General features: G+C 42.9%; 1 protein-coding gene across 5 annotated transcripts in view; it reads right to left on the reverse strand.

Annotated features, from left to right (window-relative positions):
* Nucleotides 1-25,616, reverse strand: part of PAG1 (phosphoprotein membrane anchor with glycosphingolipid microdomains 1) — a 138,820-nt gene that overhangs the window by 10,059 nt on the left and 103,145 nt on the right. For all 5 annotated transcript variants that reach the window (XR_014018768.1, XR_014018769.1, XM_081266114.1 and 2 more), the window contains 5 exons: nucleotides 13,041-13,262; nucleotides 11,420-11,471; nucleotides 8,077-8,173; nucleotides 5,380-5,981; nucleotides 2,655-2,714 (listed from right to left, as the gene is read on the reverse strand). Coding sequence is in view for 3 of the 5 variants with exons in the window: in XM_081266114.1 (XP_081122240.1) it covers nucleotides 2,655-2,714; nucleotides 5,380-5,981; nucleotides 8,077-8,173; nucleotides 11,420-11,471; nucleotides 13,041-13,165 (936 nt within the window). In the remaining 2 variants the exon portion in view is untranslated. The remainder of the gene's footprint in view (nucleotides 1-2,654; nucleotides 2,715-5,379; nucleotides 5,982-8,076; nucleotides 8,174-11,419; nucleotides 11,472-13,040; nucleotides 13,263-25,616) is intronic.

Genomic DNA, 25,616 nt, shown 5'->3' on the forward strand with positions numbered 1-25,616 from the left:
ATATCAAGAGGGATTTAATTCTTCAGTCATGATAGATTAAATATACTGATGCACAGATATTTGGGGAGTATGACTCCCCAAATATTTTTTTAGAAATCATCCAGTAGGACATAATCTTCATTACCTGTATTTATTTTTACCACAGTGATTAATTCATTTAAATACCCAGGAAATAAATAAACATGTTTCCTGACAGATGCTTGGCTTCCCGGGCGCCCGGGGACATGTTCCTGTTCTCCCACATCTCGCAGACTGTGGGCGAGCTTTCCAGCTGGCTGCAGACGCTTCTGAAGACAGCCCTGCCGCCTGTTAACTGGTCATCTGCATCAGAACTTTTTACTACCGGCTGGTGGGTCTGTTTTGTGAGGCCCTGACAGAGAAATCATCTTTGGAAGACTCTTGCCTTGCCCATCTGACTGTTTAATGAAGAATTATATTATATTAAGAAATATTAAATGAAGAGTCCCATCTTAGAGGTTTTTGTTTTTGGGGTGCTGGGGATCCAACCCAGGGCCCCCGCACATGCCAGGCAAGTGCTCTATCACTGAGGGATGCCCCCAGCCCTTGCCTTAGTTTTTAATGAGGAAGTTGCTCTCAAATAGAAGAACTATAATTTCTTTCAATTTAGGAAGAATTTTAAAAACACCAATTTTCATAGTTAGGTATACATATGGAATTTATTATCTAAAAGTGGTCTGAAAGCCAAAAATGGGGACAGATTATACAGGGGTAAGCCGTGGATGGCAGTGACAAAGGGAATTGGTATAACAGCTGATCTTTCACCTTTGCTTGGACAGTGACCATGACAGGTGGCCCTCACTGCCATCTCAATCCCCCCCTCCAAGGTTACTGCCATTAACATCCTCCTCTCTTAGGAAGAGTTCTTGGGTGTATTTGGCCTTTATACTGTTTTTAAAAGTACAGGGCAGCACTGTACCTTTTAATTTTTATAAAAGCTTGTCAAGCCTTTGATTATTCCTTTTGAATATTTGTCTTCTATAGCTATGATTTCTACTTTATATATAAGTTTCTCAAGACCTCTTGCTACCTAGCTTTTTAATTTTTTTCTTTAAAACCTTAATCCTTATTACTCAATAAATTATTACAGTCCTAGGGATTACATGAATTTTCTTTTCCTTTACCCATGTCTCATCTGTTTATAATTGACTCTCTCTTCCTCACTCTTTTAAATCGGGACAGCAGGACTCAAAGTGCACACACACCTTAGTTTCAGTCTAGGTTATCACTAAAGGCATACAGGAATAAATAATTTCTACATTTGTTTTTTTTTCCTAAATCTTTCTCAAATGAAATTTTGTAAGTCACAGTGTTTTAAGTTAAAAATTCATCAATACAACTCTATTAAATATAAAGTGCTATTTCACAAATCTCAAATATGAGGAGTAAAGTACTTTGAAAAATTTATATAGATTTATTTATTTTCTTTTTTTAATATTTATTTTTAATTTTTAGGTAGATACAATATCTTTATTTTACATTTATGTGGTGCTGAGGATCGAACCCAGTGCCTCATGCGTGCTAGGCGAGCGCTCTACCTCTGAGCCACAACCTCAGCTCCGAAATGATTTATTTTCCAGATCTTCTTTATATTTTGCTTTGTTTTCCCAATTGTGTCTCTCTGGCTACAGAAAACAGACCAGAGGGAGGCAAAGGAGCTGCCAAGGACCCAGAAGGAGGGGACTGCTGTAGTCTCCTGGGGAAGCCAGCAGATGGGGTATGTCTATGAACCCGTTTGGAGGTACACTTGAAGGAACCTGACAGTTTACTGCACCAGGGAAAGGAGGCATCAAGGATGACCCCTAGGGTTTTGGCTTGTGCAAGAAGGTGGACAGATGGCAGGTCCGTTCCTGGGGGATGGGACATGCAAGGGATTAGGCAAGATTGCCTAAGGAAAGCACTTTTGCTCCTTGAACTTTCAATGTGGGAATCTACCTTCACACTAACCCTTTACTCAGAGTCCTGTTTAGGTACATACCTGCACACACACATCAATCTTGTATGTGTGCAAAATTTACTATAATGGAAGTTTCAGCTAGAAGCGATAGGCAGCTAGATCCATGAAGATGTTTATCTCTCTGTCTGAGCCTATCTTGACATGTACCACATATATTGGCTTTTATAATTTTAAGGCTTCACTAAAAGTCTAGCTAGCAAATTTTCAGTGCAGTGTTTGAAAATACAAAATTCATTCTTGTTGGCTGCTATGTCTGACCCTTGTTCCAGTCTGGAATTGAACTTTCTAAAGCTTCCTGCTCTCTGGTGTCCAAAATTTCTCACTAACACAGTCTTCCAGGTGGGATCACATTGGAGAACGCACTATTGATTTCCTTCTGATGTGGTCTTCCTGGCTTTTGAGTAAAGCTCCCATATTGAAATTCCTCTCATCTTGTTCTTATGTTCTTCCTTCTCCTGTTCTTCTTACCCTCATTTCATTTTACTTAGACTTCCTGTTCGTCTTGTCATCCTGCTTGGCTTACCACCTGCCAGTCACCCATCCTCAATTTTGACCTCCACATACAGGCATTAGAGAGCATTGAGCTCCTTCAGACAAAGGGAAACATTACTTTCGGGGGAGAAGTTCTATTCTTTATTACAGGAGCTTTCTGGTTACTTAAAAAAGAAACCCAACTTACCTCCTCTTCTGTGAGAGTTGGGTCTTCTTCCCGAGACTTGTATGACAATGAGCTAAATCTCTGTCAAACACAAATCAAAAAAAGATAGATCGAAGTCAGTAATCCCATCATTCTTTACATATATTTCCATAGATTTATTAAACCAATGTGATCCTGCAATCTGTACACGTGGTAAAAATAAGAATTCATACCCCACTTGAATCAAATGTATGAAATATGATATGTAAAGATCATTGCAACCAATAAAAAATGTCTTCAAATTATTTCTATGGAACCACAAAGAAATTATGTCAAATTATTCCTATTGAACTATGAAGAAATTTTGTGAAGCACCTGGGAAATAAACATTTACACAATTATTGTGTAATATTCTTATATAACTAGTAGCATTACAAATAGAGAAACTGTTAATTTAACATTACAAACTGTAATTACAAATAAGCCAGGAATAAATATTTAGACTACTATTTCAAGTTCTAATTGTCACTAAAGGATTGATCATCAAAGAAGGATTGATAATAAAAGGCCTCTCTTTATCAAATGCCTGAATTTGATATTTCTATAGTTTGATGACATCATCAGGAAGATCCTTAAGTAATTCTGGAAACTTCAACCCAATGAAGAAATGAACTCTCAACTCTCCTTGTGTGGCCTTCCCCCTCTTGATTTCTCAATGACTGGTTCCTGTTTGCTAATTTTAACACACATCCTGTCTTACTTCTGTGATTGATTTTTGAGGGAGATGTAGAAGGGCTTAGGCAGCCAGGGCAAGATGGCGAGTGAGGAGGTTGGGGGCAGGGCCAGAAAAAAGGAGCACGAGGAAGGTCTTCTAATGAGGTCTTCTAATGACTTCCTGGATGATGAAAGTGTTCATGGACACAAGTGGGGGACCCAGTCAGACAGACACTTCCATACTGGTGTACCTAAGCAGGGGATCCAGTAGAAAAACTAAAACAGATGTGTGGACAGATGTGAGGGCAACAATCTATAATAGGGGTGGAGGTGTGTGTGAACAGGAGAAGAGATAAGGAGGAAATTCCAGAGACCATAAAAAGAACAAGCCCAAACTCCCTCACCAATTCCCAGCTCCAGGGCCTCTTCTCTTTGGAGAAGTCTATCTTTGTTGCTTTTGCAGTAAATCTGCTGCTTACTGGTGCTATCTCTCTGTCCTGTTCTTCAATTCTTTGCTGAATGGATAAAATGAACCCAGAACCCCTAGACATAACAATTTCAACAAATGTGGACCTTCTCAAACCTAGCACAGATGATGGTGTGCTCCACCTGAGCTCCCCACCTACTCTCAGACCTTTGCTCGCCCTGATCCAGAGCCCCTCCACCATCCCTGCTCCTAGCAACTCCCTGCAGATCAACACTCACTGTTCAAAGTTTCTCCTTCTTTAATCAAATTCCAGGTCTTTTTTTTTTTTTTTTTTGGAGTGTGGAGTACCAGAGATTGAACTCAGGGGCACTCAACCACTGAGCCACATCTCCAGCCCTATTTTGTATTTTATTTAGAGACAGGGTCTTACTGAGTTGCTTAGTGTCTCATTTTTGCTGAGGCTGGCTTTGAACTTATGATCCTCCTGCCTCCGCTTCCTGAGCTGCTGGGATAACTGGTGTGTGCCACTATGCCCAGCTGCATTTTTGCATTTTATGAACACTTTTGTGAACACTTTCATTGGTGATCTCATAGCTGATTTCATGGATAATATGAGAAGTTGGAATACATTCAGAAAATAGTTTTTCAATTTTTTTTTAGTTGTAGTGTTTTATTTATTTATTTATTTATTTATTTATTTATTTATTTATTTAATGTGGTACCAAGGATTGAACCCAGTACCTCACATGTGCTAGGCAAGCACTCTATCACTGAGCTATAACTCCAGCCCCAGAGAACAGTTTTAAGAATGACTTGCTTCATGTAACATATACAACCATAGCCAGGGGTCACCTCTGACCATGAACTCCAAGAAATGTTTTAAGGCCATAACTGACTAACCAACTCTTATTTGTCCTTCTCCCTTAAGTAGAAAAGGACTTTGCTATTTTCTTTTCCCATGTGGAGACCAGAAATTAGGTATAAATTGCCTAAAGCAGATGAGGCTTTAGGCAATTTTCCCAAGAAAATTCTGTCAACTGGAAATGTGAGGTTCCAGATACCATGTTGGATACACACAGAAGGCTGTGGATTACTAAGGCGTTTTAGAGTTTTATTGAGGTCTCAATTTTACAACTGTAGGTTATTGCTTAGAAACTGTCACAAAATAAGATCTCTTGACTTATATAAAAGTATATACAACCAGATAGAACCAGCTGCACCTGAGAGTCAGCTCTCTCTATAAATGTAACTAGGCTTTGATTTTGGGGGTCCTGCAAGGGTCAAAGCCATGACCAAAGACACCGGTAAGCAGAAGAGGTAAAAAAATGTACAGTGGAGAGTCTAGTAGCCTATTTAGTTCTTAGTCTTCAAGACGAAGAAAATAATACTTGGCCCTAACTAGACACAATGCAAAAACTGGAAAATAGCCAAGTAAGGTGCTGGGAGAGAAATATTTATAAACATGAGTTTTCAGAATTTTATTACTTGGAGTAGAGAAAAAAGAAAACACAGCTGACACTAAAATAGTTTTCATCAATGAACTTGCAAAGTGTTTGGAAATAGTTCCCAGGAACATGTGCAAGAAAAACCCCAGGATGACCCACAAAACAAAGAATTGGAGCCTACCTTATTGGTCTCCCTGCTCCCCTCTGGGGCTTGCTCTTCTGCCTCTCCCTCCTCCTTCTCCTGAAGGTTTTCATTTGCATCCAGAAGTTTCACGGGAACAGGTGGTGGGGCCTCCTCTTCTGGATCACACCCATTTCCAAGAATGCTCTCTACATTAACACTCTGGCGACACTTTTTGTTTCTGTCCACAGATGCATATTCAGCAAACTCCACTTTTTCCTCCGTTTGGGGCCCCGGAAGCTCTTTCAAGGTGGAAGCAGACTTTGACTTGCCACCCTGGCCTCTGTCTGGGTGTCCTGCTGCTGCCAGCTCCTTGATTTCCTTCACGGTTTCATACAAGCAGTCCTCCACCATGTTTTCCTGGGAGGAACTGTCCTTGAGCACCTCATAGGGCCCTTCTGTGCCTGGTCCCTGGTCCCCATCCACGCTCCTGTCAGTGAGCATTGTGTCCACCACACTCTCGGGGGGGATCCTGGGCAGCTCCCGACTCTGATGACACTTAGGCTTCCCCGTGCTGTCCTGGGAGTCCAGCAGATCAGAAGCAGAGGTCTGAACTTCCTCGTAAGGCTGCATGCAGGTCAGGGTACTGTCTTCTGAAAGAACTGAGAGAGCACAAGTATCACAAGACGGACGATTCCCAAAATGACCATTACAGTGAATCAGATGCACGACCTTAGGTTGAATCAAGACGCGTGCTTTTTATTTGATACCCAGTTGCAAATTTATATAGTTGAATTCTTATATTCTTATAAGGATTCTTATATTCTTAATTTTCAGTCACAGCTTAAAATGAAATCCATTCATTCTCTCTTTCTCAGTACAACATTTAATAAATTCTCCTGGCTACCATCTGGCTCACTGTTACTTTCATTACTTGATATTATTCCTAATGAGACTCCTAAAGGCAGAGAGTCCCATGTGACCAGAGGATGAAAGTGATAATTGATGGGGCCAAACTGGGAAGCTGGACACCAAAGAAAGGAGCGTGTGGCAGACACACTCTCTGGCCCTCCTGACTTCTACCTATTGGGAGGGAGTTGGTAGCCATGTTCTTTCACTGGTCACTTTCTTTTGGCAGATGTAACAGAAGCAATGGGAAAAAAGAAAATGTACCCTTAAGCCAATACCACAAAGGTCCTGGAAACCTTGTGTCTCCTTCAGGAACTTTCTTCCATCTCCCTTCCCTACCCAACATCCCTATCTCAAGTTAGGACTTCCAAATGAGAAATTCTTGGACTGTCACATAAATATTCCTGTGTGAAGTCAGGTAGCTCTCCCTTCATCAGACATTTTACCAAGGCCTGCTACATACCAGGGATGGTTCAAGAAGGTGGAGGTACATTTGCCCATGAAGCAGAGTCCTGTCCTTCTAGTGAATACCCTGGAGTGAGTAAGTTCTTCAATGACTGTGCAGACATTTTGGGCTGGTTAGAAATAGTATCCTCAAGGGATATGTGGGAAATGACACAAATTCCTGTGCCTTTGAACAATAACCTCCTGTGTTCTATACTCATCCTGCCCTTTGGTCTTGTCTTCTGTGCCATGGAGGACAGAGAGTGGGCACTGGTGTCTGAGACTCAGGTATCAATACTGATCATGCCTTGGTTTGGTTTCCTTATCAGTAAATGGAGATAATGAGATGACCTCCCCCCTCAGGTGCAATGCACTGTAGACTATAAGGTCTGAAGCAAATGTAGTCACTACCTTTATCAGCAAAAGTATCCAGTGCACCAAATGGAAATTAAGCAGAATGGTTCTGGGTGCATAGAAGATTCCAATTGCCTGGTTCATATGGGTCCTCAGCTAATTACTAAGTGACTTTAGGCAAATTATGAATCTCTGTGGTTGGAATAACAGTCCCCCAAGGAGGTCCATGTCCTCCCGGGAAACCATGCATATGTTATGTAATACCGTAAGGGCAATAAAGGTTACAGATGAATGAATGCAGCCATTCAGCGGACCTTGACATGGGAGAGAATCCTAGACTAGCCAGGTAGGTCCAGTGAATTACAAGGTCTTTATTAGTGAAGGAGTGAGGCCTTGAATCAAGAAAAGTAGTACCTCTAGAACTGCATGTTAATCAAATAAATCTGTGTCGTTTGGGGTCCTAAGTTTGTGGTAATTTGTTAGAGCAGAAATGTGGACAGTTTTCTTCTTTTAAGAGGTGGGTAGCAATGATACCCATTTTCAAGGTGGTAGTAATAGTCCTATCATTAAGAGTAACATTTCAGGGTTAGGGTGATGAGTTGGTACCCACACCCATCTTAGAGTGATACCTGGCACACAGAAGACAATTAATAGATATTAGATACTATTAATCCAAGTGAGATTATTTGCTAAAGCTTGCAGAAATAATAAAAGAGAGCAAGAACACATTCCCTAATTTCTCACCTACAATTTTTGAGACCTAGTACTTTCGTAGGTGATGGGGCCTGTGTGGGAAGATGTTCCCCCCGCCCCCAATACCAGGGATTGGATCCAGGGGTGCTTAACTACTGACATACATTCCTAGCCCTTTTTTTGTATTTTATTTAGAGACAGGGTCTCACTAAATTGCTTAGGGCCTTGCTAAGTTGCTGAGGCTGGCTTTGAACTTGTGATCCTCCTGCTTCAGCCTCCTGAGCCTCTAGGATTACAGACATGCACCCATGTCTGTAATATGTGCCCAGCTAAAGCTTGAGTATCTGCAGAACTTACTGTCACCGTTGGTGAGTGCCCCATTCTGTTCACTGCTGGCAAGAGCGTCTGTGGTCAGGCTAGTCGCTGAATGGCTGAACATCTCCTTATCCGAAGGCTGCAAAAAACCAAATGTATCCACATTGCTAAGAATATGGACTGCACAGCAGAGAACATTCCTGGCTTTTTCTAAGACTCAGAACATCAAAAGCAACAAACAGAATCGTCTACTTAGATTTAAATGAAGTAAAATCAAATCAAATTGAGCATTCAGTTAACAGTCATATTATAGGGCTCACTAGTGCGGATATAGACAGTACTAACACAGACTGCTTCCACCACTGTGAAAGGGTCTACCAGAGAGTGTGGTTCCAGAGTCACAGGGGCACTGGGAATCTTCTGAGGCCATTGACAGAGCTCCCACATGGTGATCTATAAATGGCCTACACCTAAGTTGTGACATCAGCCCCCTTAGCTCAAGGCAGGGAGGGGATCAGAAGTCCTGGTGCTGGTCAGCACTGACTCCAGCAGGGAGTAGCCTCATCCTCATATCACAGGTGCTGTAAAATGCTATTCTTTCAGGTGCGCCATGCTATGAAAAACAGCAGTAAGCTTCATCCTCTGTCATCTGATGAGAACAGACTTAGATCTGGTCAAACACAGAAAATGCCATTGATTTCTGAGACTATTTCAGAACCAGCCAAGCCTCTGGCTTCAAGATTCATAAAAGCAATCATGTGCTAAAAAAATAGCTTTGTAAACCTTTCCTATTCTCACAAACCAACACAGCACGCTTGGAGAGAAGGACAAAAAATTGACAGTTTTCCGCTGGGCTAGAATCTGTAGCTACTTCCTGGGATGACATGCCAGGCTGAGGTATCGCCAAGGGAAGGCAGAAACAAGTCGCTTCTTGGTGCACTTCTTTACCTACCCAACTGGGCCAGACAGCAGCCTGACTCAGGATCTGCCTCCCGCCCCCCCATGCTTTTCATGTTTTCATGGCCTATGTGACCCAAGAGGTAACCTCAGGCTCCAGATTCCCACATGCAAAGTTCTAACGTGAAAAGCAGAGGAACCTTGTTCAGTTGGCCTCAAAGATCATCTGACTCCTGATTTGGAATAAAATAATAATAGACAGCAAATAGCCCAGGCCTAAGTTTCCAGGCAGTCTTCTGTTTCAGTTCAATGCTGCTTATATCTGCTGCCATATGAGATGGCCATTGTGTTGGGTTGTCAGGGACTTGAGATACAGATGCCAATGACCCAGAAATGATGACCTGACAGGGCAGGAGTGGGTGGGAGAGGAAGACTTCCAGGTGGACCCATAACCGCAACATCCATCACAGCTGAAGTTCTATAATCCACTTCTAATCTTATCCTTCTAAGAGTTACGGGATCTGCAAGTTGTATGTACACGATTTGATCTGGGAGCTGAGCTCTTAAAGCCAAGCCACTTAGATTTAAATGAAATGAAATCACTGTGAGTCTGATCCTAGTGTGTGTGTGTGTGTGTGTGTGTATGCATGCCCATGGTGTGCCAGTGTCAGCACATGCTCCTGTGTGTGCACACTTGCTCTCAGACACACACAGTCATACAGGAGGTGCTAAGAGGGGCCAGTAGCTAAGAAGATGGTGTGTGAGGAGGAAAATGCAGAGGGCCAGATTTTCCTTTATTCAGTTGCCCCTCTCCTCCTATTTCACCCAAGGCTGCTGCGAACCTTGAGCAGAAGAGCAGGAACTGAAGGTCTAGAACTCTTGCTTGCTGCCCTCAATTCCCAGAATTTGCCCTCCTCACCAGCTCCTAGGTGATGCTGCTGCTACTGGTGACCAGGCCACACTTGAGAACCCCTGTCCTAGAAGAAATGAGGACAGAAGTGGAAGCCCTCCCCCAGTCCCACTGGGCTCTGCGGAGGGTGAGGTGTGAAGAAAGGATGTGTGTATGGGAGAAACCACAGCAGCGGGGCCCCTGCATCCATCCAACTTTCTCTCTGGGACAATCACTGAGGTGGAACAGAGACACTGGGAACAGATGAAAAGTGGAGACAGCGTGGATGATGTGACCCAGAAAAAGGGTCAAGGGAGGATCAGTGCTGAGGGCCAGGAGAGGTGTACTGGGCAAGGTTTGGGAAGGTAAGGAAGACCTTGGAGCCCCCCTTAGAGGAACCCAGAACCTTGGCTACTTCCTGACTGCTTGGGCCACAGGAATCCTGAGAATCCAGTCAGGCAGCCTGGGCTGGGGGTGCCTCCTGTGTGTGCTCTGAATGTGTCTGCCAGCTTGGAGTCTGATCCCAGGTCTCACATTAAGTATTTGGCTCATCCATACTTCCCTTTTTGGACCCTCTTTCCCCAACCATCTTGAGAAACGATGTCCAGGATAGGAAGTGACTTTTTTTTAAAATAAAAACTGTCAAAGGACATGGCAGGACTAGGACAATCTCAGGTTGCTCCTCTCCAGGTGGATCCCTGAGACTCTCAGAACCCATCAGAACCCAGGAGAGGCTGGGGACTGGCAGAATGTAGCAAGGCCCAGCTACCCTTTAAGTCACTGGGCCCTAGGTCTCAGGGTGAGCTTAATGATTAGCTGTTATGGGTTGTTGAACTGTATCCCCCAATTCATGTCAAAGTCCTAACCCCCAGTACCTCAGAATATGATCATTTTGGGAACACAGTGCAGATGACACTGGTTAAGATGAGGTCACCCAAGGATAGGCTAGACCCTAGTCCAATGTCTGGTGCCTTTATAAAAAGGGAAAACTTGGACTCAGACAGACATGCAGAGAGGGAAGATGATATGAAAGACAGGGAAAAAACACCACGTGGAGATGAAGGCCGTTTGCACTGATGCCCCTACAAACCGAAGACCACCAGGAAAACCACCAGAAGCGAGGAGAGAGTTCTAGAAAAGACCTGACCTCAGAAGGAATGCATCCTGCCAACACCTTGATTTCTGGACTTTTGGCCTCCAGAATTGAGAGACAGTGAGTTTGTTACCTAAGCTACCAGTTTGTCCTTATGATAGCCCTAGCAGACTAATAACACCGGCTGGAGCCTGGCAGAGGCAAAACAGAAACATCCCCGCGGCAGATTGGAGCCACCTAAGGATCTTTCTGGCAGTAGCACAATCACATCTATTTCAGAAACTCTCCCCACAAACCTGGCGAAGGCACAGGCCTCGGGCCATGGCGAACATGCACCTACAGAAGGAGGGTACAGTGCAGGCAGTCACAGCTAACTCCTGCTTAGTTCTGCCCCTCAGTTCCATTCAGGTCATCAGTAAGTGAGATAGGTGGAAAGGTGGCTGCTGTTTTAAAGTGCATACAACACACACACACACACACACACACACACACAGGCTTACACTCACCACGTTCATCAGGTTCTCATGGTCTCCACTGTGTAGTCTTGGCTTCTTTTCTCTGAAATGGAAAAATAAAATGTTGCTTGAATGCCAAAAGTGCTCCTTGAAACCAAACCCACACTACCTTTTCCTATCCTAATTCCTACCAACTTTAAGAGCCCTATTTATTTTGTTAAGAGAATGCTGGCCAGTCCCTGAAGCTCTCTGTAGGAGTCAGGGGTAGGAGGAGAGCCCGCCACAGCAAGGGACTGCTCCCTTCTCATAAGCATCCTTTTTCCAGGAGTAGAGAACACACATTCACAATGAGAGGACCAAGGTTGGGTCCAGTGTGGAAACTGTTTACACCTGGATCACTGGTGTGAGTTATGCCATTTTTGTCTATAGAAAAATGTAGAAGGTTATCTTATCTCACAAAGTCTGTGAAGTCACACACTGCAATGGAACAGAGAAAGTAAAGAAAATACAAATTTTGGCACATCAGGAAGGGTACATGCTCTCAGGATGAGTCATTTGTACTTCGAGTCTATGGAAAAGTCTGTTGAATAAAAATAGAACTGTTTTCACCCAGGACAGTCTAAAGAAAGCTCCCGGTTGTAAAGAGGAAACCCATCCCAGTTGGGGCAAGAGAGCCACTTAGTGGTGGAGTGAGTAATTGCAGCAGCTGCTCTCAAGCCTAGGAGAGCCAGTACCCAGTCACCTCTATTTCTTCATCTTCCTGGCTGGATAACCAGTCCTCAGCCATGGAAGCCCAAGTCCAAGATGGGCAGGGATTAGAAGGCTATGTGGGGTCAGAGAGTCTGGCTTTTCCCCTCCTGACAGATTTTAGCATAGGACATCATATCAGACTTTTAAGTGACACTAGTCAAGTTTCTTGTGAGGTTGAGAAAACAGACATGACCAGGGCCAGACAAACTGGTCCTCACTGGCTCCCAGCAGCATGGCTTGCATGCATTATAACTATTTCTGAATGTCTGGAGAAGTCACTCCTGGTGAGAAAGAATTTTACTTCTCTCTGAGCAAAGATCTCTTTTTATTGGGGGGGAGGGCATTGACATTTTATATGAGAGGAGAGAGACAGAAGTATAATTCTAAAAAAAAATTTAAAATGATGCTAATGAGTATTCTACATAAAATCTCTCCCTCTTCTAGGAAAACTAATCTGCTTCTTCAGAACTTGAAGATCTACCTCACATACTTTAGATAATAAGCTCCCTCTCCAAAGCCATGTGAGAGCAAAACTCCTTAGTAATTTCCAAATAGTGGTTAAAAAGATACATAGTGCACTTGGATTTCAAAATGTCCACGGCTGGAAAAAGACAATAAAATATTGACGAGAATGTGCTCAAAAAAAAAAAAAAAACAAACCAGCAAGAATTTTATAAAAGAAGTTTAAAATGTAAGAGGAGATCTTTGCATTTCTTCCCAGCAAAATCAATATGGATTTTCATCCAATTAATATAGAATATTCTTGGAACCCTTTGCAGCAGAGAGAGGTAAGCTGATTTTAACATATGCGTGTGAATGCCTTTACAGTCAGATTCCATTTATAAAAGGCTTTTTAGTGTAAAGATTCTTCTGGATCCAGGGAATAGGTTGAGATTCCAGTTAGATACATGTTGGTTCTCACCTGTCACAACTTGTGCATAGAAAGACCAGGAAGGTGATGAGGAAGAACGTGGCAACAGCTGCCAAACTTCCCCAGAGAATGATCTGCATCTGTCCGCCGCTCAGCACACTTCCTTCTGGTCCCATGGTGGGAAAAGGACCTGGCACAGCTGATGGAATGAGTCAATTCTTCAAAGGTGGCCACATGGGAGGCAGAGGGCCGTGGTGTCTTCCTGCAAAGAAACTGATGTGTTTGGAAATTACTTCTCATGAGAAGTGCCAGAACCTTGCATGGATTGAGCATTCCAAGTTGCCAGACCCCAAACTTGAAATGCTTCAGAATCTGAAACTCTCTGAGTGTAGGCATGACTCCACAAGTAGAAAATTCCACACCCGACCTCGCATGATGGGTCGCAGTCAAAATATGGGTGCACTAAAAACATGTCTAAAGTTACCTTCAAGTTATGTGCATAACGTAAATATGAAACATTAAATAAATTTCATGTTTAGATTTAGGTCCCTTTTCCAAGATATCTCGAAATATTCCAAGGTCTGAAAAAATTCCAAATCCGAAACGCTTCTGATCCCAAGAATTTGGGGTAAGAGAATCCCAACCTGTAGTCAGGTTACTGCCAGAAGCAAGAACTCACAGCACAGCCAGGTAGGTGCATGCAGGAAGCAGATGCGCTCTGAAACCTGACTCCAGGCAAGTCCCCATGCCTGGGGTAGCCTCTGTTTTCCTCAAGTAAACACGTAAAATGGGAAAGTAGCTGTGACTAGCACAGGGTTTGAAGCAATAAAAGTTGCATTATCATCACATATTTGGGTGTGGATTCTTAATGTCTTCAGGTAAAGATTCCAAGTACTCCCCATTCTATGGGGAATAAATACATGTTGGTTTGGATTCACTTTTCCCCCATCAGAACTGTATAAGACAATATATGGCTTTTACAAAAATGCAATTCATGACCTACTCCCTACGCCATCCTTTCAGAAGGTTTAAGGCTCATACAACGAACAAAACAGAACCCCTCTCTCCTCACCTGCGTACACAGCTGTCTATTCTAAGTGTGTGACTTTATTTTCAGGACTGGCTTCCACTAAGCTGCTGTGAACACCAATAAAAACGCATTTTCAAATGAATGGCTGGAAGTGTGGGCTTGCGACTACATCCCCAGCAGCAAATAAGACCTATTTATAAACAACTACAAATTAAGCAACAGAGCTATACTTAATATGTTTTAGTACCTGGTACTTGCTAGGGACTCTGCTAAATGCTTTCCTCATTTAATTGCTCCCGTCACCCTGTGAAGGAGGAACTGTGAGTCCCTGTTTTATAGACATGGAAGCAGAAACTCAGCAGAGAAGTAACCTACCCCAAGCATCCCTGGAGCTCGAGGGCAAGGAGGTATGAGTCCAGCCATTTGGGCCCCAAAACTTGTGAACTCTACTCCTCCAAGAAGCTCCTGATCACTGGGGGCCACCGTTCCCTGCTCCTGCTACAGTGCTTCTAAATGAGTATGGTCAGATTCCTTTCATTCAATATTTTAAGTATTATTTCATTCAATATTTTAAGTATTTCATTCAATATTTAAGTATTACAAATATAGTGGTACATCAGATTAACAATGATCTATTGTCAGGGAGGCTTGGTTCAGGACTATTTGTCAGTTCTAGAACATTCTCACTTACCAAGAACCATCTGGAACTTAATCTCAAGTGTCATGTATAAAGTAAGCAAGTATTTTTGTCCTAGGACAATATTCATAACAGCATTCTTGAGAAAGACTGCCGATGTTTCCATGTTTGTCTGCTTTGGGGAGGGAGTGTAGATATTTGGCCATCTGAGTATCTGCAAGGGCAGCTCTGGGGTGTCTCAGCAGCACACCAGGGTGTGCCCAGAAGAGGGAAATTAAAAGCCATTTGACAAAGACAGTTCCATTGGACCAAATTTTCTGCAGGGGAAATATGATCATATTTGTTTGAATATTCCAGGTAGAAGAATAATAAAAAGTGAGGAACTAGGAAATGTTATCTACAGTGTATAGAGAGAATTCTGGGAGATAAAGTGGTGGACTGCTTTTCTCAGCCTGTGAGTCAACATGAGTAGCTCCTTCTAATACTCTATAAGATGTAAATTGGAACTTTCTGTGTAACACAGAACTTCTTTCTTCCTGTGTTTGGCTATGTGTTGTGTTTATAAACACTACAGGCATACAGTAATAAACAGTGAAATTGCTTTTGTATGTTTGTTCCTGAACAGCTGTAACTGAATGAAAATAAACACCACTTTTCTTATGATTTGTTGATGCAAAGGACAGTTCACTTTAAACTGAGTCTACAAATTAGCACAAAAATAGGTTATTAAAACATATTTTCTCTCATTCCAGACAGAATGGTAACAATCAAGAATACAAGTAACAATAAATGTTGGCGAGGATGTGGGGAAAAGGGTACATCATACATTGCCTGTGGGACTGCAAATTGATGCAACTACTCTGCAAAGTAGTATGGAGATTCCTCAGAAAACCTGGAATGGAACCACCATTTGACCCAGCTGTTGCACTCCTCAGTATATATCTAAAGGACTTAAATCAGCACAATATGGTGGCACAACCATGTCAATATTTATAGCAGCTTAATTCACAATAGCTCAGCTATAGAACTAACCTAGGTGCCCTTCAACAGATGAATGAATAAAGAAAATGTGTATATATACACAATGGAATATTACTAAGCTATAAATAAGAATGAGTTTATGACTTTTGCCAGTAAATGGATGGATCTGGAGACTATTATGCTAAGTGAAATAAGCCAATCCCCCAAAATAAAAGGTTGAAAGTTCTCTTTGATATGTGGATACAAACACAACAAGTTGGGGTGGGGGAAGAATAGAATTTCAAAAGATTAGACAAAGGGGAAGAAAAGGGAGGGGGGCAGGAATAGGAAAGACAGTAGAAATGTATCTGACATAACTTTCCTATGTACATATGAATACACCATGGTGGATCTCTATATCATGTACAACCAGAAGACTGGGATCCTAATATCAGAATAAGATGTACTCCATGCTTATATAAATATGTCCAGGTACATTCTACTGCCATGCATAACTAAAAAGAATTTTTTTAAATAGAAAAACAAATAAAAGGTGAAAAAAAAAACAACCCAACACATTCAAGGAAGCCCTGAAATCATGGTGACCTATAAGTATATGAAATAAATTTTGCACACAATCCCAAAGCATAAAACATTTTAGGAATCCCAGACAAAAACTCTGTCTCTTGTACAGATATTTGTTTGTTTCTTCCTTTGTTCACACAACAGATTCATCAATGCTTATTTATAAAGTACTAAGTTCTTAGAAAGGAGATGGTGTGTGAATTGCTCAAAGGCAGAGAGGTGCATCCTGGCAGGCCTAGCATGGGATCTCCAGCACCTTTCTCCATGGCTGTAAGTTTCTATTCTTTCCTCTCCACTCTCAACAGGGGGAGGCTGATAGAATACAATGAAATATGTGGGGTGCCAGACTATTAGGACCTTGTAGGGAGAAAGAGGACAAAAGGGGACTATTACAAGCTCCCCAATAAAGGTGGGAACTCAGAGAAAATGTGTCCAAATGCCTGGCTTACCCCTCTTCAATCAGAATTTTCTCCAAATCTGCTGAAAGAACTTTTTCTTAAAGTTCTCGCCCTGGATAAAAATCTCACAATGAAAAGAGACCTTCTGGTCTAGGTTTCTGATCATGAGAATTGAATCCCGAGGGACAGTGCTCCAATGGCATGGGCAGCTTCTGCCTCAGAGGCCTGCTAGCACCACTCTAGAGGAGGACAAGGGAGCCAGGGAACAACAGCTGCCACTTATCAGATGCCCTGAGGGGGTCTGGCAGGGTATGTGTGGAGGGGACTATGCACACCTGGCCTTTCATCTGCACAGAACTCTAGGTGAGATTATTCCCACTTAGAGATCTGCCATTCTTTTCTCTTGGCCTCTTTCTGCATTTATTTGCTCCATAATTCTGCTGCCCATTTCTTCTCTGGCTTTTACTTACTTTTTTTGGGGGGGGGGTACTGGGGATTGAACCCAGGGTTTTTTTTAACCACTGAGCCATATCCCCAGCCAATTTTATTTTTTTATTTTGAGACAGGGTTTTACTAAGTTGCTTAGGGCCTACATTGCAGAAGCTGGCTTTGAACTTGCATTCCTCCTGCCTCAGCCTCCTGAGCTGTTGGGGTTACAGGTGTGCACATGGCACCTGGCTTCATCTTAAACTTTGATGGTTTATCTATAACTGGCTAGTACAGTCTCTCACTCCTTCCCCATCTATGTGTGTAGATCAACTGTCTTCCCCACGATCTGTGCAGATGACTGTCCCCTCCCAGGTGCATAGATGTACAGGTGTGACTTTTCTGCTCACCTTCTTGGCAGGGATAAGGATAGAGTCATTTGCAGACCAAATGAGCATATGATCCAGGAGAAGATGTACCATGTCTCTGAGGTTTAAAAAATACCCAGTTGTAAAACAACATCCATTTATCAGACCATATGTGTATATATTTGTGATTTATTCAACACAGAACAAAGAGGGCAATTTATTTTTATTCTACCTAAACTGACACTTATTATGACACCTGAAAGCCCCACTAGAATGAGTTGCAGAATGACAATGTAATTGCAGATGTACTTAATAATTGCCCATGAGATCTTTTTGCTTCAGAATAGACTTAATTATTCACTGTGCTGATTTAAGATCATGGCCAGAGACTGTAATTTAATAGAAACCTATGGGATTGCCGAAAAAGAGGCAGCAGTACTCCCTCTGTCCTCCGATGCTACACAATTTTAGATTACCATAGGAACTTGTTCTTTGGTCTTGAAAGGTTATTGGTTGGGGTTATGGAACCTTATAGGGATTAGTTAAGAAGAGGGTGTGGTTAATTATTTGGAACTGAAAGCTTGATAATCTTACTCTTTTATGTATATTCATTCCATGACTTTAAAGAATTAGGGAAAGCAGGTGCTACTTCCAACCACAAGGTGGCAGCATAATTCCAGTCTCAGCCCCCATCAGTAGCTCCTCCTCCAAGGAGAGGGGTTCAATTATTCTTGTCTGTCTCTTATGTTTGGCATTGGAATTGTCTTCATTAGCCTGGACTATCAGCCACCCAAATCAATTACAACAGGAAAGGAAATAAAACCCAGATGAGATTAATGAAAGTTTGCAGACTAAATGACAGCCATTTACTTCTTTAGTCAAATACCCTTAACAGGTAGGTGTTCTGATCACAGCCCAGTCTACAAATAATACTTCAGGAAAGCTGGGAGGGTCAGTGAGAACAGCTACAGAGGCAGTACTTTACAGCTCCTTTGAAGCAGGTTTAGGTCAGTAATGACAGTCATTACCACTTTACATCTGTCCAACTCAGCCCATAATTAAGGATGATGGAAACCACCTCCGCTGATGACCCCTCACTGATGGGTGAAATCAGGAGAGCCAAGTCTCCAGCCCCATGGGAATTCCTCCTTCCCAGTCATTATCAGGTGTGGGAACCATGTGGCAAAATACTTCATGAGCTACAAATTAACCAAACAGATTTAACCATCACCAAGGAGCCACATTCTCTGGTAGGTTCCTGTCCTGTGAGTACATTGGTGGATGCAAAAATCAAGGCTAAGTATTTAAATTACAGGTAGGTGTCTTTTCAGATTCAAGGGACTGTGCCTGACACAGGCTAGCCTGCTTCAGGGAACTTGGTATGAATGAGAGTAGACCCAGTCTGCTGTGAGGTGGGAAATTGAAACGGGTGCTTATTCTTCCATTCTGATGAGGGTACAAAGTTGCCCTCCCCCACCCCAGAGATTGTAACCAAGATCTTCCCATGTGCTCCTTCACCAAGTCAGGGAAAAGATGCATGCAATGAGCCAAAGGTAGTGAAGGAGGACTTTGAGGCAAGGTTTTCTTGTGTAGTTCCCTGAATCATTTAACAATGTCAGTGCAGAGCAGTATCCTGACATTTCTTCCTGTAGCAACTTGAGAAAAGCACATCATCTGGAAACTCTCCACCACGAGACCAAAGGAACCCTGGTATCAAGACTTGCTCACAAAAGAGCCAACCATTTGTCCTAAGAGTGAGTTATGAATCCTTAGAGCCGTCTGTCAGCTCAGCCAAATTGATGTTTTGTACATATAGAATCTATTGATCCACTCAGGAAACAGGAAAGTGAACCTATTTGAAGAGGGGGTATGTGTGGCTGTCTCCTGTCTTAGGGAATACATTAAACTTATGTCATAGAAACAATGTAGCTTACTGTTTATATGTTTTTGTTATTGTTTTGCATGGTACTGGGAACCCAGGGCCTTGTACATACCAGGCAAGTGCTCTATCACTGAGCCACATCCCTAGCCCTACCTTTTATAAAAGAATAGACACTTGGCTTTTGCCTATGGGAAAGCCAAGAGACAAGAGATTGTGATGGGAAATGAAATGACTTCTAGGGTTGCTTTTTCTCATGTTATGATTAGGAAGTCAGTTTTCAAGGTTCATTTTTCATGGAGTGGAGAGGAGAGGGAGAGAGAAAGAAACAAGGTGGGTATGGCGGGGGTGGGGGAGGATAGGGAAAGAGAGGTCCTTGCATAAATACACATTGCTTTGTACCACGTGCATTCTGATTGGATCCCTGAGATACTTATTGGGGTGAAGGCCATATGTTCTACAGACTGGGTGAGGTGGCTTTGTTTTGCACCCACAGTCTTTGTGCGATGTTGCAGAAAGCATGCAGTTTGGACTTCAGGTCCTCTCTCTTCCTGTCTTGTGTGTTTGCGCAGCTGATCTACCTTAAAAGTTCCTTTAGGGTGAGATGTATTGGTCTCATTTCCTTCCATATTCCTGCAATCTACATGACCTGGAAAATAGGAGCCAGTCAGGGAATTTCTACGAAATACATGTTTCTGCAAGAAGGAATGGTGATTCCTAAGCAGACTCTCAAAAGTGCAAATTTAATTTTTAATTTATATGGTAAAGGAGAAGAGAAGAATAAAGAATATGAGCATACTAAGCAGTTAAAAAGTAGGCCCAGGGTGTCTTAAGGCCCAACCCTAACTCTTGGATAAATAAAGCCTCCTGCCTGTGTTCCTTCACCAAAGCAGTTGAACCTCGTTAAAAGAATCATTGCAGGAGCTGGGATTGTGGCTCAGCGGTAGAGCGCTCACCTAGCATGGCGGGACCGGGTTTGATTCTCAGCACCACATTTAAAAAAAAAAAAAAAAAAAAAAGGCATTGTCAGGAGCCTGGACCTTGAGTTTCTCCAAGGAAAAGGCAGCTTTCCATATTCTTGTGCCTCCTCCTTCTCTTGGTTTTCACCTGATGAGGCCCTTCAGGTAGGTTTCAATTTAAATGGTGTTTTTTTTTTTTTTTGAGTTTCCTGATGCCTCTCAGTCTCCAAGGATAGTTGATAAGCATTTCTCTTCCCAACATTACTCAAAACTGAAATTATGAAGTGATTTTAGTGTCTCCTGGGCCGCCTAAGCCCTGTGAGGGAGGAGCTTGAAGCAGACCCACATAGGACAGGTCTGTCACCCTAGTGTGCAGCACACAGTAGGCACTTTATAAATATTTACTGACAAAACAGTTCATAGAAGGAAAAGCTTCCAGGACAAGCTGCCTATTGACCAGGCCTTCAAAGATGGAAAACATGTGAGTGAGAAGTGACAGGGCACAGCAGACACAAAACTTACCTTGCCAGCCAGCCACCTGGCCAGACAGCTCCTTCCTACACTTAGTCACCTTGCCTTCCCCTTGTCCCTGAAGAGGCCCACTACAAATCAATAGTGACTCACAAACTTGAAATAAAACACATCAGAAAAGCTAAACAAGTCTACAACGTGCCAGCCACTTTCACATGCGATCTTTTATTTAATCCTTGCGACCCTGTGATTTTGGTGTTACTGAAACTACTTATGGATGAGAAAATGGAAGCTCAAGTTAAGTCCCTGATCTAAGGTCACATAGAGACAGCTTTCATGACTCAGTGTCCCCAGCATTTTCTATATTCTAGGATGTTGGCTGGCTGTGTGTTCTCATCCCCAGATCATTCCTAACCCCAGGGGCCTAGCTTGTCTGTGACAGCAGAAGACAGGTGAGGACCTGGGAGCCACACCCTTCTTCCTGTCCATCTTTGCTTCCCTCCGTCATGACTTGTTTTTGGAGCCAGAGAGAAGAATGTCCTCTCCCAGTTGGTTTGGCCACGATGTGATTCCAGCCATGCATCCATCATGGACGGTCCAGTCCTTCCAGGGGATCCAGAGGGCTTTACAGATTTCATCCGGCCAGCCACACTGTGATGGATGTGGCGTTTACACACAGGCCCGTTTCCTGAGACCAGAACTATTTACAGTCATACTTGGGTAAGCATTGCTCTGTACTATTTTTATTTAGCTTCTGAGGTTCAGTGATTCAGTCATTTCTTTTCATAATAATAAAAGACTTAACCAAAAACAAACTTCAGCATCTTTGCTGAGAGAGGTTCAGAAATGTATTCTTGGGCAAAAAAAAAATGGCTCTCAGTCAAATCCTCCTTGCGGCTCATGATATTTAAAAGATCAGATTCACTTTAACACGTGTTTAGACAAGGTTAATTACAAATGCTCCCCTCTGCCACAACCCTGTTAGCTTTTATAAAGCCCTCACCCTGACCATGCCACCCACTGAGACTCTGTGCATCAGATGGTATGTATTCTGGGAAAAGGATACTCAAGCCTGGAGAAGTAAACCTTAAAAGCAGATGGCAATCTGGGAGTGGTGGAGCATCCCCATGGTTTGGGAGGCTGAGGCAGGAGGATCACAAGTTCAAAGTCAGCCTCAGCAACTTAGTGAGGCCCTAAGCACCTCAGTGAGACCCTGTCTCTAAATAAAATATAAAAAAGGGCTGGGGATGTGGCTCAGTGGTTAAGTGCCCCTGAAATCAATCCCTGGTGTCAAAAAAAAAAAAAAAAAAAAAAAAAAAAAAAAGCAGATGACAGTTTAAGTCACATAACAGAGGAATGTCCACTGAGGTAGTCTATCAGAAGCTCACTGATGTTTACCATGCTGTTAGAGGCTCTTCCATGGTAGGACCTGTCGACTTAACGTTCTACCCAGGTGCTGACAAGAATGTGGATCCACTTATTACCCAGAGTTATCTTTATTTCTAATATTTTTATATTACAAAAGAGACAGACAAAATACTTCTTGACTCCTAAGAAACAGAACCCAAATCCTCAGAACACACCCCTGCAAGCTATTTCCTGGGGCTGTGTGATCTACATAGGGCTGGGGAAACATACGAAGAAAGACTAGGTTGACTGAAATAAGCCTGAACTTGCATTTGAAAATGTAGGTTCTCAGGGCTCCTCTTCAAGGCTTCCTGCCAGGAGAGGGCAGAGGAAGGCAGATGGCTCAGGGACATGACCCTCCAGCTAGGGCTGGCAAGTCTGTTTATAACAAGCCCTCTGGGTGATCACAATGCCTCCTGAAATTTGAGAAGACTTCTAGAACAGTGCTTCTCAAACTTTAATGGGCCCCTGGATGATCAGGCGGGCCTGTTAAGGTGCAGATTCTGACTGACCCAGGCTGGAGGGGGGCTCAGGTTCTGCATTTCTAACTGGCAGCAGGTGCTGTCTGCAGCCTTTAACCTGAAGTTCATCTTCTTTCCAAGCAGGGTGAAGGCTTACGCAGCTGGATTCCTGGTGCTGAAACTTGGCCTTCATCTTAAAGTTAGGGGACCACTGGGGCTGGGATTGTGGCTCAGCGGTAGAGCGCTTGCCTAGCACGGGTAGGCCCCGGGTTCGATCCTCAGTACCACATAAAAATAAAGGCATTGTGTTGTGCCCATCTACACCTAATATATATATATATATATATATATTTTTTTTTAAAGTTAGGGGACCCTAAGGCCACAGCTCCAGGATCCAAGAAGCCTTCTTGATTCCCACAGAGAGCTTAAGTATAAGCAGCTCTCTCAGTCCAGCGTCTAAGAAAATGGTAGTGAGTGGACACTCTCCGGGCACGGGCAACACAGCCCTGGCTCCTATTCTGTGCTTTCCCACTCCACTGTTGTGTGGCCTGAACCAATTCTAAACCTCCTTGTGACTCAAGTCTCCCTTCTGAAGAAAGCAGTCATTTCTAAGGTTTCTTTCAAAATCTCAGCTTCTATCATTTTATAAAAGTGACTAGTGATTCGTACAGTCATAAAACAAAAATTCAGAACTTTGCACATAAAGGCAAACGTTGCTCCAGCAAGAACCTCAAATTCTCAATGGGATCGATAGTTTCAACTTCCCTTAGAAACTTAAGACTGTGCTTAGTAATTCATGGGAAACCCTGACGAGGGTGCACCAGAGGGGCGGTCATGGGCAACCTTTCCAGACCGAGCACCATGCCAGAAATCAATGCTGACAGCCCTTTCTGGGCTCTTGGCAATGTCACCATTGTACACTGGCTGTGGGGCTGACCTAAGAGTATTTTATCTTTTCATTAACATGTAGTTTCTATATTTACACATTTCCAGTGAGATTTATAACCGCTTTTCAACAAAATGCAGGGACAGAACTAAAATGTGCAGATGGTGCAGGAACAGGTAATGCAGAAAGAAAACACTTCTCCTGGAAGCTACCAGGCTTTTTAAAGGCAAATATCCCAAACTTGGAAAATCTTACAGAGATAGCAAGAGGGATCCATCTATTTCCCAATCCGAGTACTTAATAAGCCTGAACAGATCCAAATGTGATAAGACATTCTGGAGAGATTCTTTGTTTTCAAAGACACCTTGGGTTGGTTTCATGACAAATACGTCGGATGATAGTCCCTTATTCTTTGACACTCTCATTCACTAAACAATAATTGCTAAATATCTATCATGTGCTAAGCACTATTCATCTTCTAACTACATCTTGACCATGAGACCATACTGGTCCTCTGTAATTTAACATTGCAAGTGGTGAAAATGTTTAGATGTAAATTCCTAATGCAGAGATGTGTTTTGGTCATAAGAAGAAAAAAAACACAATTAATTGTTGAATTCTAAGCATGTGAAATCAGAAAAACAGCCAACCAACCAACCAACCCTTTAACTCCTTCCCTCTCTACTATGCTGCATTAGAGCTGGCACTTCATCACAGTAACTGCAGCTTGATTCTGTTCAGCTTGGTGGCAGAGGCTCCAAGGGACAAATGCAGCGGCAGTACCCTTGGACTGATGTTGTTTCAAGCTGAGAACTGTCCTCAATGTGTCTGGTGGATTCCAAAGGCAGCCTTTGCATGTTCAGAGGGTGGAAAAACCCACCTCCCCTGTGTGTCCGCCACCACAGCAGGTCTGCTGGCCTCTGAGCATGGGCTGGGTTCCAAGGCCTGTGTGTGTGTGTGTGTGTGTGTGTGTGTGTACATAGAGCCCCTGCACCAGTATAAATGAAAGAAAACTGCTTTTATTTTATAGTTAAGGCCAGAACTTTAAAAAGCAAATACTCATATACTCAAAGGACAAGTGGCCTGTGCATTGAATCTCACACTAAAGGGGCCAAGGAGGTCAGGCTTAACTAGCATGTGCAAGGCCCTGGGTTCTAACCCCAGTGCTGCAACAAAACAGGAAAGAAAATCATCCTAAGGCACAAGTGACAGACAACAGACCAAGTCACCTAGGGAGAAAAAAAAGGAGAGGGATGGGAGGGCTAAGACAGACACAGGGCACTGTGTGCTGAGGGAAATAAGACTAATGGGAATCCACACGGGTAGCTTTTCATGTCATTTCCCCCTGCTTTTCCATTTTGACTGTGGCTGACCTTAATCCATAGGGAACTCAGTGAAGAATGACATGTATATATATATATGTGCCTAAGGACACTGGCCTCTCTGTCCTCTTTCACCCAAGGTGGAGAAGAAAAAACTGTCAGCAGAGGAGTGGGGACAGAGCCTGTTCTTACATGGTCTGATGGGACTGATTATGGAACTCAACCATCAGTAGAATTAGTCACTGCTTTGGAATAGGCTCATGTTCATTTCAAAGGCTGCTAATACCCTGGAGAGTGAAAAAAGACTTTGGACTAGATATAAAAGGCAATATGGAGCAACTTCAAGGTCTCAAGGAGACGTGACAGTAGGACAGAACAGTGTCTCACTTCTGAACCAGAGAACATGCTGTCAGTTTATGTGGATGAGAATTTTGACTGTGGTCCTACCAAACCACCTGCCTGAATTTATATCAGAATAAGTGACCTGCAGGTCTCTCCATTACCACCCCACATCTATTGGCCTCCTTTCCAGGCAAATTTGCCCTCCAGAATCCCTTACTCCTTGACCTCTTCCAGTCCCTGCTTTGTTATACCTGGGACATTTGTTAAACATTTGATGCCCAGATCTGGTCCTCGGATCTTCTGATACAGTAGATTTGGAGTGGGGCTCAAGTATTTGTACTTTTAATATGCACCTTACATCCTATGATATGTGGAGAAAAATAGTTTTTTCAATGAAGACTCTTTGAAGAACACATGTTGAGAGCTTGTTAGTCCTGTACTACTCAAGCCAGAAACTTTTCTCTGCTTCCTCCCACCCCAGTGAGCTGCTGAAGTG

Source organism: Spermophilus citellus, assembly GCF_964194105.1.
Source record: "Spermophilus citellus genome assembly, chromosome: 14".
NCBI lineage: Eukaryota > Metazoa > Chordata > Mammalia > Rodentia > Sciuridae > Spermophilus > Spermophilus citellus.